Source organism: Dendropsophus ebraccatus, chromosome 1, assembly GCF_027789765.1.
Source record: "Dendropsophus ebraccatus isolate aDenEbr1 chromosome 1, aDenEbr1.pat, whole genome shotgun sequence".
Taxonomy (NCBI): domain Eukaryota; kingdom Metazoa; phylum Chordata; class Amphibia; order Anura; family Hylidae; genus Dendropsophus; species Dendropsophus ebraccatus.
Window position 1 is genome coordinate 19,393,796 of NC_091454.1, and position 17,118 is coordinate 19,410,913.

Genomic DNA, 17,118 nt, shown 5'->3' on the forward strand with positions numbered 1-17,118 from the left:
TGTTTCTGTTCTCCTCTTTTTTTTTTTTTTTCCTTCACTCGCTCGTCGCAGACAGAAACTCTTTTAATGTAGTTTACAAGCCGAGATGAAAAGGAAGACGTTCAAAGATGGTGAGAGGATGTTAAGTAAAGCTTAGCGAGGATGAAAAACCTCCAGACTTACATCTCCAGATCAAATATTAGTATTGCCCAGATTAACCTTGCGGATTTCGGCTGTCAGACGGGTCGCGCTCTCCTCCTGTGATCTACGCGTTTTGTAGTTGACCTCTCGTTGCTCTTGTATAGTATGGAGGGCCATGCTCTTTATATGGTTTGTGGAGCCAAGTTGTTACTTTTTGGGGTGCAGCCAGGAGGACAGGACTGATACAAGATAGGTTGTCAGACCTAAACTCCGTTGAGCTGTATGGATATGCAGTGTCTTTTTCTATGGAAAAAAAAGTGGCAAATAGCGGCAACAGACTTTATGTATCTGAAGTTTTCTACTGAACTGCTCAAGGTCCACCCTATACTCGCCATACACTGCTCAAGGTCGACCCCATAATCGCCATACACTGCTCAAGGTCCACCCCATACTCGCCATACACTGCTTAAGGTCCACCCTATACTCGCCATACACTGCTTAAGGTCCACCCTATACTCGCCATACACTGCTCAAGGTCCACCCCATACTCGCCATACACTGCTCAAGGTCCACCCCATACTCGCCATACAGTGCTCAAGGTCCACCCCATACTCGCCATACACTGCTCAAGGTCCACCCCATACTCGCCATACACTGCTTAAGGTCCACCCCATACTCGCCATACACTGCTCAAGGTCCACCCCATAGTCGCCATACACTGCTCAAGGTCCACCCCATACTCGCCATACACTGCTCAAGGTCCACCCCATACTCGCCATACACTGCTCAAGGTCCACCCCATACTCGCCATACACTGCTCTAGGTCCACCCCATACTCGCCATACACTGCTCAAGGTCCACCCCATACTCGCCATACACAGGAGCATTCGACACAGTGTTCCTATATTCTCTATGGGGAGGGGTAAGCTGCAGCCAGAGAACTCTGGTTTCAGCTTATTTCTCTCAGAACAAAGGGGTTGTGTGGGGGTTTTCCAATTACGGACGACGACTATCATTTCCGACATCTTCTGTCAGTGGTCATTCAGGAGAGGCCCATACACCTTATATTGATGGCCAAAACCACCGCAAACAGAAGTATAAGATGCATGCACGTCCATTCTCTTTATGGTGCAGGCCACGCCTTCTTGTCATTTTTGCCATATCAGCTGCTATAGAATGTGACCTTACCTAGTGCTGGGTACTGCAACTAGGGCTTATATTTGGAGTAGGGCTTATATTTTAAGCCCTGAATTATGAAGCTAGGGCCTATTTTCAGGGTAGGTCTTATTTTTGGAGAAACACGGTAAATAGATAGATAGATAGATAGATAGATAGATAGATAGGAGATAGATAGATAGGAGATAGATAGATAGATAGATAGATAGGAGATAGATAATAGATAGGAGATAGATAGATAGATAATAGATAGGAGATAGATGGCTATAAAAAGTAGAGCACAGTTTTTTATATATATATATATATATATATATATATATATATGTATATACACACATTAAATATATATATATATATATATATATATATATATATATATATATATATATACACATTTTGTACATTCCACCTTTTTTAGGTTTCAAAATACATACAAAAGCATCTTATTTTTTTAGCTGAAATTTATTGTAATGGAGATCGGTCTTTTTCCTAATAAATATAATTTCATGCTCTCAGAATGTTTTATTTTTTTACATTTGAAATTATAGATTTTTCGGTACTTTCTCCATTCCTCTTCTAGTAACAGTTTACAGAACATATAGGAATCTAGTTTTTTTTTTAAGTTCTTTTCTTCTTCTTAAAAACAGATGAAAAACACACCGGATAATCACGTCTCCAACAATCCAATGTCCGTCTTCACATCCATCCCCTCCCCTCCCCCCCGACTCTATAGCATTGTACAATATTTACATATGACATCCATCAGTCAAATACTTCAGACAATATATTAGGACAGGACCGGATGTTAACAAATCTTCTATACAATTCATTAAGTTATCATGCTAAATTTATTTCATTTTTTTTTTTTTTTCATATATTCAATATAAATAGAATTTATAGTAGGCAGTTATTTGTGATCTATTGGATAGTCAACAGAAAGTGGTAAAAGCATGTACAATCGGCTCGGTCTTTGATCAGTGGCGGTTTACTATTGGGTTCCAATAGTGGGTCAACTTTGCCGATAGATGGCATCTCACTGGTGATGTTTTATATGGTTTTTATAGTTGACCATATAGAATTGGAGATCCTGACAATGTAAACCTGGCCTTACTGGTCAAAGCTCTGGGGAAAAAAGCTTGATATTCCAAAAAGACGTAGACGTGAAACATCATTAGACCTTAAACAATGTTCCAAAAACTTACATTGCATTGTCAGGCGGCTATCTACATCTACCAGTCTTGTCTTTAGTGAGAACCGGCATGCTGATCTAAATGAACAATGCCCTATTCGTTTTGAGATAGGAACCAAAAATCAGTCGTCGTCTCACAATTAAAATTTTTTTTTTTTTAGTTTTTGTACATTTATTTTTGCCATGCAAAATCGACTGTGAAGCAAAAAAGTGTCTCGAAAAATGTGGCACGTAACAAATGTGCATACACTAAAGTAAGTTTTGACACGTACAACAAAACATACATGTTAGGGCTGGGTAATTGTTTTTTTTTTTTAACGTCTATGATGTCCGAGAACCGATAACGAGAGATAAAGCGAATGATGGTCCTTATGGCTTTCCAAAACCGAAAACACTGCAACGCGCCGGGTTATCTCTACAAACTGTAGAAAGTTAATGACCCTATATTACAAAAACAGAAAAAAATAATAATAAAAACTAAAAATCTGCACCATTTTTGTTTACTATGTGATGTAAAAACTAATACCTACAATCGATTTAACATATTCACAGTGAGTTGTTTTTTGTTTTTTTTTGGAGTTGTCTTTTTGGTACTTCACAAATGGGATCAAACGGTGGAATTCTTGGCAAAATGAAACACGATAACACCATGCAAATCTGAGTTTGCTAAATTTTGTTCAAAGTAATTATTCACATGCCAATTTTCAACTTTTTTTTTTTGAAAAATATTTTCTGCTCCAATCCTGAGCAACCTGAATAATTATTAGACTGCTTCAGACTTGCATCAGGAAAAATAAAGTCACTGGGTGGACGTATTACTTACAACTTTTTGAGAAACGAATACGAAAAGTCTTTGTATTTTTTTTTTTTAACTTACAAGGCCACCCCAATTTTTTGTAAATTTTTTTTTTTTAGAAATCTTTAAAAAGTCATGTACTCTTAAAAATCTTCCAGCTCTGTTCCTTGGGATGGTGCAGTCGTAGTCGTAGTCAGGAATTATTTTAGTCCATTGAGGCAGTTCTATATATTTTCTTTCCCAAGAGTTGCGTAAAGCTGAGAAATTCAAAAAATATCTCTTTTCTTTCGATTGACATCCATCCATTTTTCATAGTAGATTTTCTGGCTACGTTGCATCCATCGCTCATTCATAGGTTGAAGCAGTCATGATTTCCTTTGGAAAAAATTGTAGAGTCATTCTCTTTTTGTTTTTATAATAAATGTCTATTTTTTTTTTAACAAAAATAATTTTTTTTTTTATATATTTTTTTTTCCAAGTTAGGAAGATCCAGAATCTTTGCCTTAAGCCGTCAGAAAAATAGGAAATCCGGTAAAAGGAAAAGCATTTTATCTTCATATAAGCCTTTAAGAGTAAACACTATACACTGTCCACCATGACGGCCACTGACTCTATACTATAGATCCTTTGGAAGAGGATAGATGAATAGACTGTATCCTTGTCGCCAACGTCCTTTGTAAGTCACCCAGAACATCCTGGCCCGATGTCTCACTGTTTTTATCATACAATAGTTGCTTAAAGGCTTCATTTTCGATGAGGAGCATCATATTTTTTAGGAAGTAGCCTTCACAGTACGACGATAACTCAGGGACACCAAGAAACTGCAAACACAGAGATATAAAGAGTTAGAGGACAGAGTCGGATTAGTCACAAGATTAACTAGACGGCCATCTTTTTTTTCCAACCTTAGTTCTTACATAGCTGGATATCTGTAACGGTGCAAAAAGAAAAAAATAAATCTAACATCTAACTGCCCGAGATTAAAATATAAACTCTATATATATATATATATATATATATATATATATATATATATATAAAATAAAAACACTAAGTAATATTGGGGTATTATTCAACTGGTTTCAGAAAGTTATATAGATTTGTAATTTACTTCTATTTAAAAATCCCAATTCTCCCCATACTTATCAGCCACTGCATGTCCTGCAGGAAGTGGTGCATTCTTTCTAGTCTGAGACAGTGCTTCTCAGCAGTCTGGGTGTGTAATCTGGACCTCCCATTGCAACAGCAGTCTGGGTGTGTAGTCTGGACCTCCCCCTATAAAAGCAGTCTGGATGTGTAGTCTGGACCTCCCCCTATAACAGCTGTCTGGTTGTGTCGTCTGGACCTCTCCCTATAACAGAAGTCGGGCTGTGTAGTCTAGACCTCCCCCTATAACAGCAGTCTGGCTGTGCGGTCTGGACCTACCCCTATAACAGCAGTCTGTCTGTGTAGTCTGGACCTCCCCCTATAACAGCAGTCTGGCTATGTAGTCTGGACCTCCCCCTATAAAAGCAGTCTGGCTGTGTAGTCTGGACCTCCCCCTATAACAGCAGTCTGTCTGTGTAGTCTGGACCTCCCCTATAACAGCAGTCTGGCTATGTAGTCTGGACCTCCCCCTATAACAGCAGTCTGGATGTGTAGTCTAGACCCCCCCCTATAACAGCAGTCTGGCTGTGCGGTCTGGACCTCCCCCTATAACAGCAGTCTGTCTGTATAGTCTGGACCTCCCCCTATAACAGCTGTCTGGTTGTGTAGTCTGGACCTCCCCCTATAACAGCAGTCTGGCTGTGTAGACTAGACCTCCACCTATAACAGCAATCTGGCTGTGTAGTCTGGACCTCCCTTTAGAACAGCAGTCTGGCTGTGTAGTCTGGACCTCCCCCTGTAACAGCAGTCTGGCTGTGTAGTCTGGACCTCCCCCTATAACAGCAGTCTGATTGTGTAATCTGGACCTCCCGTTGTAACAGCAGTCTGGTTGTGTAGTCTGGACCTCCCCTTAAAAGAGGACTTATGATGTATAGTCTAGACCATATATATAGCAGCCTGACTGTGCATTCTGTACCTCCCCCTATTGAAAAAGTCTTGCCCCCCCCCTTAAATATTTTTTTGCTGATTTCCTGTTGATTTAATGCTAGGACCCGCTGCGCCACTTGCAGGACCTCCAGTACCTTGGCATGGTTATAAATATCCACACAGTTTTCTGTATTAATGCTTTTTGCACAGATAATTTCACAGTGGCGTTGCAGAGCTTCCAGGTGAAAAAACTTGCTGGCGGACAAGAGCTGCGAGAGAGAGAGAGAGAGAAGAGGATAATGAATTCCTGATGGCAGAGGTAGAATAGCAGCATTAATAAACTAATCTCATGCAGCAGGACTGAGACCAAACACTGTAAATATGCCGTCAATATCGGATTATCAATCATTAGGAAATTGGCATTGCGGTAAAGCGCCCGCCTTATCGTCAGCTGCGACTAAACACTTTCTCTTCTGAACATCTGCGGCTGGTTAAGCCTGGAGATCTCCTTTATTGAAGACGACCCCAATGCGCATCTTACCTCCATGATTTCATTATTCTTAATGAGGAGTGATTCTGTGCCGCCACAGTATAGGTACTGCATGACCAGCTAGAAAAAAAAAAAAAAAGATAGATTGTAACAAAGGCACAGCTTATGTAGAAGAAATAGATAGAGAACGAGAATTTTTTATTTTTATTTTTTAATTTTTTGGGATACAGCGCCACTCTTGTCCATAGGATGTCTCCGGTATTGCAGCTCAGCTTTATCTACTTGAATGGTGATAAGCTGCAATACCAAACACGGCCAATAGGAAAAATATCCTCTTTTCTAATTTCAGCCAACTCCTTTAATATTAAAGTGGTACTCCAGAGGTGAAAAAAATCAAATCAACTGGTACCAGAAAGTTATATAGATTTGAAAATTACTTCTATTTAAAAATCTCCAGTCTTTCAGTACTTATCATCTGCTGTATGTGCTGCAGGAAGTGGTGTATTTTCTCCAGTCTGACACAGTGCTCTCTGCTGCCACCTCTGTCCATGTCAGGAACTGTCCAGAGCAGCAAATCTCCATAGAAAACGTCTCCTGCTCTGGACAGTTCCTGACATGGGCAGAGGTGGCAGCAGAGAGCACTGTGATAGACTGGAAAGAATACATCACTTCCTGCAGCACATACAGCAGCTGATAAGTACTGCAAGACTGGAGATTTTTAAATAGAGTATATAATAGATTTATTTATTTTTTTTTAAAAAAAGAGTAAATAAGTTATATAGATATGTAAGTTACTTCTATAAAAAAAATCTCCAGACTTCCAATATTAATCAGCAGCTGTATGTCCTGCAGGAAGTGGTGTAATCTCTCCAGTCTGACACAGTGCTCTCTGCTGCCACCTCTATTCAGAGCAGTAGCAAATTCCTATAGAAAACCTCTACTTCTCTGGACAGTTCCTAACATGGACAGAGGTGGCAGCAGAGAACACTGTGTCAGACTGGAAATAAAAAACACCACAGCAGCTGATAAATACTGGAAGACTGGAGATTTTTAAATAGAAATATAGTCAGCCCCAGAGCTATGGTACTATTAAAGGAGCTGTCCAGGATTAGGGAATCATAGCTGCTTTCTTCCAGAAACAGCGCCACTCTTATCCTCAGTTTGAGTGTGGTATTGCAACTCACTTCCAATGAAGCAAGTTGTAATACACCTTAAAACCTGAGGACAGGGGTGGCGCTAATTTTGGAAGAACACAGTTTGTTTTTCCTTATTCCAGATATCCTCCTTTACCATCCTCCTGCAGTAGTAGAGTATATAACGGAGGGTGTAGCCATGCCTCGTGGCACTGTCCTGGGTGACTGACTCCACTGTGGTCTGAGTGTTGAATAGACTGATGAAATGGATTCTGCGAGGGCGATTGTATTAATGCCGCTCTTCAGTGAGGATATTGCATAATACATAATTGATGGCGGCTGCTCAGACTATGCGGTATTATTAATACGCTCTGCATAATTCATAAACCATTGTAACCTGATATGTCAAATTATATCAAAGTAAATCTTACATTAAAACGTCAAAATGTTCTTTACAATGAAACTCTGCCAAATATAGATGAATCCAATGTACAGCAGTTAATGTTCTCATACTTTAAGTTATCCGGCCCCTCGGGCTTTAAAACTCATGAGTGCCTTACCAGCTACCTGAGTCACAATGGAGTCAGTTTTGAGGCTGGCCATATACTTATGGGAAGGGGGATCCTAAGGCACCTTATACTTTTGTTGGGGGGGCTCTCCCAATCGTCCACCGACAGATGATGTTGGTGGAGATAGTGGTTGGGCGTGATGGTAAAATCTCCACCTGACCCTTTTGTTCTGGGAGAGATAAGCCGCAGCCAGAGCTTACCCCCTCCCCTATAGAGAACACAGGATCACTTGGCCATGCCAAACTTTCCTGTGTATGAGAAGGACGTTGGGGAGGTAACTGATGGCTGAACCATAGTTTAGCTGTCAGTTTTTGAAGGTGCAATACCGTAGGTGTATGGCCGGTCAGTTATAAAGGACAGTGTTGGACTGGGGTCTCTGGGGCCCACCAGAGGAAATGATCCTGGGGGCCCACCAATGAAGAACCAGTGAGAAACGACATGTCAGTCAGTGTTAGTGCGGATTCTAAAGCTGGGGGCCCGCCGGAGGATTCTCCAGTCTTCTGGTTGGCCAGTCCGGCACTGATAAAGGAGTTGTCCCACAAAATCATGTTCTGACCTATCCCCGGTATAGTTGATAACTAATTTGACCCCCTGCACTCAGACCCCAACATGATCTGGAAATGGTGGTCACACATGCACGCCACCCCTTCATTGATTCTCAAGGGGAGCTGTAAGATATAGCTAAGTACAGCTCAACTACCACCAATGGCTCCCATAAAGAATGAATGGAGTGGTGGTCACATGTCCATTCAATGGGGAGGGAGCTGAGATAGCATATTGGGTCCCAATGATCAGATCTTTCCCACGATCATTTATCTTGTCTCCTAAGGATAGAATTAGACTTAGTGGGACAATAATAGACTATAATGGAGCCCAACTCCTGTAATCTGTTGAACTGAGTGGCCGATTGAGGAGTGAAGCTCACTGCCATGCACTTTCCTTGGTGGTTGCTTACAATCGCAGTGGGCTAAGTCCCCTATTACATGAAGTGATTATCGCTCTGTGTAATAGAGACAACGATCAGCCATTGAAACGATCGTCGGCTGACCGTTGGTTTAGGTTTGGACGTAAAATCGTCGCTACGCATCGCTACGTGTAATAGTGGCTGATAGCTGACGAGTGCCCAAACACCTGACACCTTACCTCTCCCCGATCCCGGTTTTCTCTCCTGTGCTCCATAGCTTCCTGACCCGGCGGCAGCAGCGTCTGAGCGTCCTGTCAGCTGACAGGTCGCTCAGCCAATCACAAGCCCCGGTGGTCCCGTCCTGTGATTGGCAGAGTGGCCTGCCAGCTGGCAAGCCACTCAGACGCTACTGCTGCCAGGACAGGGAAGCTGCAGACCACAGGAGAGAAGACCAGGAGTGGGGAGAGGTAAGGTGTCAGGTGTTTGGGCAAGGGCTGCATGGACATCGCTAACGATGTCCATGCAGGCCTTGCTACCTGATTATCAGGCGGTCTAATAGGTCCAGTAAATGAGCCCCAATCTAGCAGATCGGCGCTCGTTTACTAAATTGATCGGGCAGTAGTAATGGGACCCTTAGACCCAGTGCCATGTAAGCTTTTGATACGTCTGGACTGCAGTCAAACGTTTCTATTAATAACAGTACCGCTAGCACCACATATTGGTCATATCTGGTACTGAAGTCTATATTTGGTAGCATACTGTACCTACAACAGTCCACAACAGGTCCCATGATGAGAGGGGCACTAAATTCTCCCAATACATTTCATCATAAAATTCTGGTTACCTGCCCCTGCCTCTAGGGGGAGCTCAATATATACAGATTTACACAGCTCCCAATGGGTTCCCAACAGGCATTGTATAAATGCTAGACAGTTATGTATATCCAGATTTAACTACTATAGTATACAGGATTTCTGTGTATACCCACTTACGTAATATAAGATGATCTTGCACACCTACCTGAAAGATGTGATACTTCACGTAATTGATTTCAATGCAGCTGTTTTCTGCAGTCGACTTGTTGGTCAGAAGAGCTTTAAACCTTCAAAACAATTTATAGTTAGTAACTGCAGACTCACCGGCAATGATGGCAGTCAGTAATGTAGGGTATAAAATAAAGGAATACTTGTATGCTTTCCTCCTGCTTCTGAGCCAAACTGTCTGTTTAGTTGTCTTCCTTTCCCCACTTTCTGCCTAGTGTATTTCCTGTAACTTATGATAACACATCCAGCTCCTGTTGTACACTCTAGCCTGGAACCCAGCAAATTCAATCTATTTTCCATTATGTGGGAGGAGTCCCAGTCAAGAGTGTGTAATGGAAGGAAGATATAGTTGGCTGAATTCCAAGCTAGAGTGTACAGCAGGAACAGGAAGTCTATAACAAGATATACACTGGTAGGAAGTTGGGGGGTCACAAAAAGATAGTAAAATAGGTTTATTTTTTATACATGTTAGACACTTATACACAAGCTATGTTTTTTTTCTGCTAAACAACTCCCCGTTGAGACTGGCGCTCGTTTGCAGTGCCTTCACATGGCACAATCGATCAAGCGGCCAGGGTGCACAAACGATTGTGGTATCGTTTGTGCGTCCATTTACATTCATTGTGTTTACATTGTTTACACAGAGAGATGTTCGTTCGATAACGAAAAATTTTACCACTGCACAAAAAACGTGATCAGCCGACAAGCGAGCATTTTCCTACTTTTTAAACAGGTCAACTAATGGGGCAAATGAGTGTTTCTAGGGATGCTCATTACCCATAATCAGCCTGTGTAAAAGGGCCCTTACAGTCAACAACAATGACTACAGCAGTTCCTCAGGGGTGGAGCCTGACATATAGCATTAAAAAACAGAATGGGAGAATCCCTGTGTTATGCTCCACTTTTTCCAGCTTTCCATCAGTTTTCAGTGATGAAGAAGAAGTTTAATCCCAACCCATAGAGGGCGCTGTTAATTACTATTTCCTGTCTGAACATGAATGTTCCAAAATGCAAAGATAGTTAATGTAAGCAGTTGGTTCCCGGACCCTCTGCTCAACCCCGGTCTCTGGTAGTTTTCTACCTTGGAGATGCTGTGAATAGCAGCACTTTGTGTGCATAAAAGGGCCGTCCTTCCACGATAAAGGTGACATCCGACATCTCTTTGTTGTTGAGAAAATGAGGATCTACAAAGAAGCAAAAAGGAAATTATTGTTTATGGAATAAGGAACTTCTACTACTTAGTCCTCCAGGATTAAACATAGAAATTGTTTTCTAGAAAAAGTGCCACTGATGTCCATGGTTGATGTCTTGTGCTCAAGCTCGGGGGACCTGTCATCACTTTCTTACAGCTTAAACCATAAGACATTGGGTTGGTCTCCATTGGCCTATTCCCCCCCCCCCCCCATTGGCTTTGAAATCTCCCTCTATATCAAAACAGGATCAAACGAAGCTGGTGGGGCTGGGTTCATTTCAAGAGTATTTAGGTAAGCATAAAATATGTCTTAAGGGGGTATTCCCAACTTAAAAAGCTAATCCCAGGGGACCAATCACTGGGGCCCACATGATCTCAAGAACAGGGGCCTCTATGATCAGCTAGTTTTTCCCTGATCATAGAGATCATGGAGAATAGGGCATTAAAATCAATGGAGCAATGTCATAGAGGGGCGGGGGTTTCCTCCCACTGGGGGTTGGCCGGCCCGCCTCCAGTGCTTCAGGCTGGGCCGGTGCTTGGTAATAGACCGGGCGCAAGTTCAAAAAAAGGACCGCAGCACTGGCATCCCCGGGCCATCACCAGTCGATTCATGGTAAACACAGAAAAGCGATGTACTGCTGGTACAGTCGCTTTAAGTTTTCACCATCTATTGAAATTGGGAAGACATCTCTCCCGGGGTCCCACAGCAGCCACACCCTTGAAAGTCTCAACTGTTCATGGCGGATTTGGCCATCAGTATAAAATATTTATGGAACTCCCAAGACGCCGCCAACAGATAATTCTGGTGGAGATAAGGTTCGGGTGGGATGGAATTTCACTGCCTGACCCCTTTGTTCTCCAGGAAATAAAGCATCACCAGAGCTGTCTGACTGCAGATTACACCTCCCTATAGAGAACCCAGGAATGTTCGGCCGTGCTGAACGCTCACGTTTATGGGGAGTACAGAAGAAATAACTGGCAGCTGAACGATCATTTGGACGACAGTTATTGTAGATGTATGGCCACCTTAAAAAGCATGGTCAAGAAGATCAACAGTGATCTGAAGGCAAGATCTTTTTAGTTCTGGTCTTTCATCCATGGATTACCCTGCTGCCTACCTGACGTAAAGCTATGCAAGCACCAGATCAATAATCCTGACGTCTGATGAGCTTCAGAGCTCTTGTCATTTGTAAAATGGTGGTAGATTAAAGTCTCGGGATATGCATGGATGAAGACAACCTAAATGCCTAAGAGGATCATCCCGTATTCTCCCAATGTTTCTGGAGTTGTTTAGCCCTCGAACATCAATTAAATCGCACCTGTCATTGTGGGAATCTTGAAAAAGCTGCTTATCAATATAAATGAGAACGGCATTGTAAAGCAAATGCTCCAACCGGGCGTAGCAGGCATGATCTAAAAGTACAGAGAGGAATTGCGCATGGTGCGGACTACTGATGAGCTTCAAGGGCTCCGATGGTTCATCGGTGTTTGCATATCTTTCATTTCTGGGGTAGCAATGCACAAAAAACATGAATAAACTACAATTTCAACGCAACATTTGTGAACACTTACCAAGCCGAGACGTTTGCTTGCGCTTTATCTCGGTCAGCTTTGGGATGGGGTAAGGACCGTAGCACTGGCTGAATATGACGGCCAATTGTTGACTGATAACCTCATTCTGTAACGAAAAGAAGACAATTCCCATGATATAATTGTAATTCAGATCCTGATCTTTCAGAGTTGTCTATGTTTTGACATATCATAGAGATGTGAGGAGATAGCATCGGTAAGGGGTCGTAAACTGAGACTCCCACCATGTGGGCCTCCATGGGTTATACATCATCAATCCCTGAGCTAATGTTGATATTGGCGTGATTAGATTAATCAGTTCAGTTCACGATCTCCCACCAGGGTTATCTTTGGAAAACAAAGTTACAATGACATTTATAATGTTTAGCTCTTATGTTTTTTTCACGAGTAGACCCATGGCCTCCATGGATTATATATTTAGCTATTATGTTTTTTCACAAGATCTCTTACTTCAGGAACCAAAAGATGATTCAGTCATTGGATCCCCCTACTCATACCGGCCAGTAATCCCACCCTGACCTGACTAGCACTGGACAGGTGGCCTCATTTGAAGAAGAACAGTGGGGACAACCACCATCTCCAAACACTAGAAGTAGAGTTGTGCCAGGTGAGAGATAACCCATACCCAATAGTTAATAAAGAGTTCTAATACTCCTCTCCTAATACAACTGATGTGGGTAATGGGGGAGTTTGTAGAATCCATTATCGATGTCCATTTTTGGTGGACACTTATTAAGACTGTCAAGACCTATGGGACACAAATGATTGACTTTAGGAAATTCAAGATTTGAAACATTTTAAACTCACTTTCCACATGGTTCCCTATACTCTTTGGCTAGTGTACTAAAGGTCGGACTATCACACAAGAAGGAAAGAGGGATCAGGCTCTGATATGATAATGGAGCCAGTCTGTAAGAAGGCCTATGAAGGTCACTAGTAGACAAACTCTTCTGAAGCAGCCAATGAAGCTTATGAATTACTCAGACGTTGATAACTTTTTGTGTTCTCCTAAGAATAGCCTGAATAAAGTCGTACAAGATAGAGGGTACACCTCTACCGTAATTTTCTTTTGCTGGGTCTTATCTCTTATCTTCTAGTAGGCCTTCAGCATCATTTGTTCTCCTGGGCCATCATTATCATTTCCTATAGTAGTCCTTCAGTATTATACTGTACTGTGTCAACTTTCAGTATCATGTCTTCTGGTAGGTCTTCAGTATCATACACCTAGTGGGCTTTCAATTACATTTCTTCTCTAGGGAACTTCCACTTGTCATGTAATACAATTTCTACAGACTTTCTACAGTCATCTCTTCTGGTGGGCCTTCAATATTATTTCTTCTGGTGGGCCTTTAATACCAATTTGTCTAGTGGGCCTTCAGTATAATTTCCTGAGGTAGACCTTCAGTATCATTTCTTCTGGTAGATCTCTAGTATAAATTCCTCTGGTAGGTCTACAATATCAACTCTTCCGGTGGGTGTCCAGTATTTTTTTTTTTTCGTCTAGTGGGCCTCCAGTATCATTTCCTTGGTGGGCTTGTATATGTTTCTCTAATAGTCCTTTAGTATAATTTCTTCTGGTGGGCCTTTAGTATAATTTTCTTTGGTAGATCTACAATATCATCTCTTCTGGTGGGTCTCCATTTTTTTTTCATATAGTGGGTCTCCGGTATCATTTCCCTGGTGGGCCTACAATATCTCTTCCTCTAATAGGCCTTTAGTAATTTCTTCTGGTTGGCCTTTAGTATAATTACCTTTGGTGGGTCTAAATTATCATCTCTTCTTATGGGACTCCAGCATAATTTTCCCTGGCGGGCCTCCAGTGTAATTTTTTCCATTGGGCCAAAGGAACCTCAGTGCAACCCCGTAAGGTCCACAATTAATTGTGAAAAAGCAATGACCCATTTTATCTGTCTTCCTTATTCCTTTGTATGTTATTGACAGCACAAGTAAACTTTTATTCTTTTGTATTTTCCAACTCACTAAAGCAATGAAAACTGATGAAGTGTTGAACGTCTCCCAAATCTTTCAGCTCTGTCCTGGCAGTCTAGGACTCTCCGGAATACTTCTTATTGTCGACTATAGTAAAACTGATTACATTTCACTCCAGAGTACAGGTACTTCTTACCAATGTGATCGGTGTAATTAAAAACAATCAGCATCTCAGTATAGCTCCGAGGTCTGTAAGATCCATGGTCGGAAACTGATCTACAAAAGGTTTAGTTTTTTTTTTTCAAAGAAGATGAAAGCTTTTCCTCAGTAGACCGGAATGAAATGAAGGGAAGAATAAAAAGCCCCATCAGACTAAACGCTGGGAGATCTGCCAAGAATAAACTTGGAAATTACATCTAAAATCACAGCTGTGAAGTGAACTTCGGGAAACCCTGGGCGAGAAGGAAAGTTACATCCTTGGGGACGAGTAATGAGACGATTGCAGAGATGATGGGATGGGAGCAACGTCATGATCAGCAAGTTAGATTCTTTGTTGGAGATACATTCGATGCTATTCACCCCTTGCTCATATATAGTGGGATAATCCATGAGTTCTTCATAAGGTCACTGCACACATATTTTTGACAAATGGAATAAGACAGAACAATCATAACATCTATAACAGATCTGACATCTTATGAGCCCAGGAGCCAAGAGGGCGACCGAGGGGGCCATTTAACCGGGAACTGATCTGGAAGTGACATCATAGGTTAAAAGGGACGGTGCAGTTCTAGTGTAGGAACTAATTTTGGAGACAGTATCGGGGATAATGTTGCAATTCCATTTAGAGTCCCTAATAAATATGAGTTAGTGTTGGTTTACAGTCGTCAGCTACATTGTTGTTGGTGCTCTCTAGTGTTGGGCAAGGTTCAGACCTAGTTTTCTGACCCAGTGTCGGGATATATGTAGTAAATTGTGCAAAAAGTGATGCTAACCTATAGCCAACAAACCTACTGACTTGAATGGGCAGAACATAGTTGACTATGCTTTTGAGTCCTATATAAAAAATTTATATGTCCAAGAAATGGACTGAATGTAGTGACAATGTTTTCTGCCCGTTCGGGTCAATGTGAAAAGAGTTCAGAGCGACACGCCGTGTAGGCTCAAGTGGTGTACGAGGAAAAAAATATAATCCCAGCCAAGTTCAATAGGAAATCCCGGCACTCACCAATATCATAATCTACAATCTATAATGTTTATTGGGTTTCCATAACCATACAAGTGTGAAAATACAACAGAACGTATTTCGGCACCCGCCTTTGTCAAAAACAGTTGCTGAAACATGTTCTGCTGTATGTTCACACTTGTATGGTTATGGAAACCCAATAAACATTGAAGATTATGATAGTGGTGAGTGAATTTCCCATTTGGGTCAATAGGCCCATCGCAATACCCTGGCATCCCTTTTGACAAGTCTCGATACATGAAGATTTCTCAGCAAGCCTCCTTCCAGTTTTCACTTATAGAACAGTCTTCTGGACATCCGTACTCTATTATTATCGCACTTATCTTTCATTTACAGACCCATGTAGCTTTATGAAGTGCCAGGTCAGCATATAAAGCAATTAGCAGAGAGATTTATGAAGCTTGCCCACAGAGAAGGACGTCCTGATCCATTGGTTGGTCCTGAAGGTGGCACCAAAGTCATTTGTTATCGGTGGTACGGGAGCTTGTTGTGTGATGAGGTGGAACCATGTGTGTTACTAGTTATACCGCTTCGGTATAAAGCAAAAGAAATATTTTTCTTGGCAAGCCTTCCTGGTACAGAATTGTGCTGATTCGTCAGGTGGTCATCCTCCGGCCAAGCGCAAACGTCCATTGCAAATATGAAGCGATAATTTATGAGCAATTTTTGATAACTCTCCGTCAAGTCAGTCAAGGACAAAAGCAAGAATTGGTCAAGAATATATAGGAGAGTTAGGTGTTAGATTGATTTACTCTGTTCACCTTTCGAGAGCTGAGCATTGTTCTTAGTGGAAATCCGAGGGTAGAACTGCAAAAAAGTTATATTTTAATCTGGATGTACCATATCGTTGCTGGGTGCGTTGTTCTATGTAACATGAAGGAAAAAATGGACAGCAGGGCTATGTGCACAACTAAGATATGGTCCCTATGGCTCTCAGGTTACGCAAGTTGCCCATATAGTATGTCCACTCCTTCTATGGTCTTCTCCAATGATACCTTCACAGCTAATAATTGAGTAAGTATACGATGATAAATACCTTGCTAGCTTTCAGAATCTCGAACATCAGCGGCAGACCCTGCGTGATCAGCTCCTCCGTGTATTCCTCTTCTTGGATGGACTTGAACTCTTTCAGCAAACATTGAATCAGAGGACGTCTATGTTGGTGAAATGAAATGCGTAACGATTCCAACCAAGTGTGAAGGGTCCACGGCACTCCTACAAGGAAGTGGCAGAATAAAAGTGTTAAAAGTTTTTCAAGGACACAACTTTTTTTTTTCCGAATGCATGTAATCACTAGTCTAAGTTTACACTATCTAGCTACAATATTGGTACATTTGCCCCAACGTCTTACACTTTGTGGCTACCAATAGATAACTTTGAGTGGATGCAACCAATGTTGTAAGGTCTAGACAGTTTGATATGTATTGGGCGTCCTCCTGACAGTTGCCGTTAGGGACAAACTCGGTGGATGCCAACTACAGCCCTATGGAGTATTCCAAGTCTGGCATGAAGTGCACTACTTCCCCGCCAAATCGGCATGACCAAATGTGTATTTTTAGTCAGAGAAACCCTTTAACCAAACCAGTCTGTTCACGGTATTCTGCTCTTTATTATTTCTTCTGATACCTATGTCGAAGAAAATGTCTTCTCCTTCTCCAGGAAGTTCCATTTCCGCACAGCGGGGAGTCGATTTAAACACCTGTGACACCGGCTCTGGTTTTCTTTTAA

At 41.8% G+C, this 17,118-nt stretch overlaps 1 protein-coding gene across 2 annotated transcripts in view; it reads right to left on the bottom strand.

The window, feature by feature from the left end:
* Positions 1 to 1,772: 1,772 nt before the first annotated feature.
* Positions 1,773 to 17,118, bottom strand: part of ABTB3 (ankyrin repeat and BTB domain containing 3) — a 160,641-nt gene continuing 145,295 nt past the window's right edge. For both annotated transcript variants that reach the window (XM_069968623.1, XM_069968613.1), the window contains 7 exons: positions 16,427 to 16,605; positions 12,198 to 12,303; positions 10,515 to 10,617; positions 9,411 to 9,492; positions 5,836 to 5,904; positions 5,450 to 5,563; positions 1,773 to 4,102 (listed from right to left, as the gene is read on the bottom strand). In XM_069968623.1, coding sequence (XP_069824724.1) covers positions 3,893 to 4,102; positions 5,450 to 5,563; positions 5,836 to 5,904; positions 9,411 to 9,492; positions 10,515 to 10,617; positions 12,198 to 12,303; positions 16,427 to 16,605 — 863 coding nt within the window. In that variant the 3' untranslated portion in view covers positions 1,773 to 3,892. The remainder of the gene's footprint in view (positions 4,103 to 5,449; positions 5,564 to 5,835; positions 5,905 to 9,410; positions 9,493 to 10,514; positions 10,618 to 12,197; positions 12,304 to 16,426; positions 16,606 to 17,118) is intronic.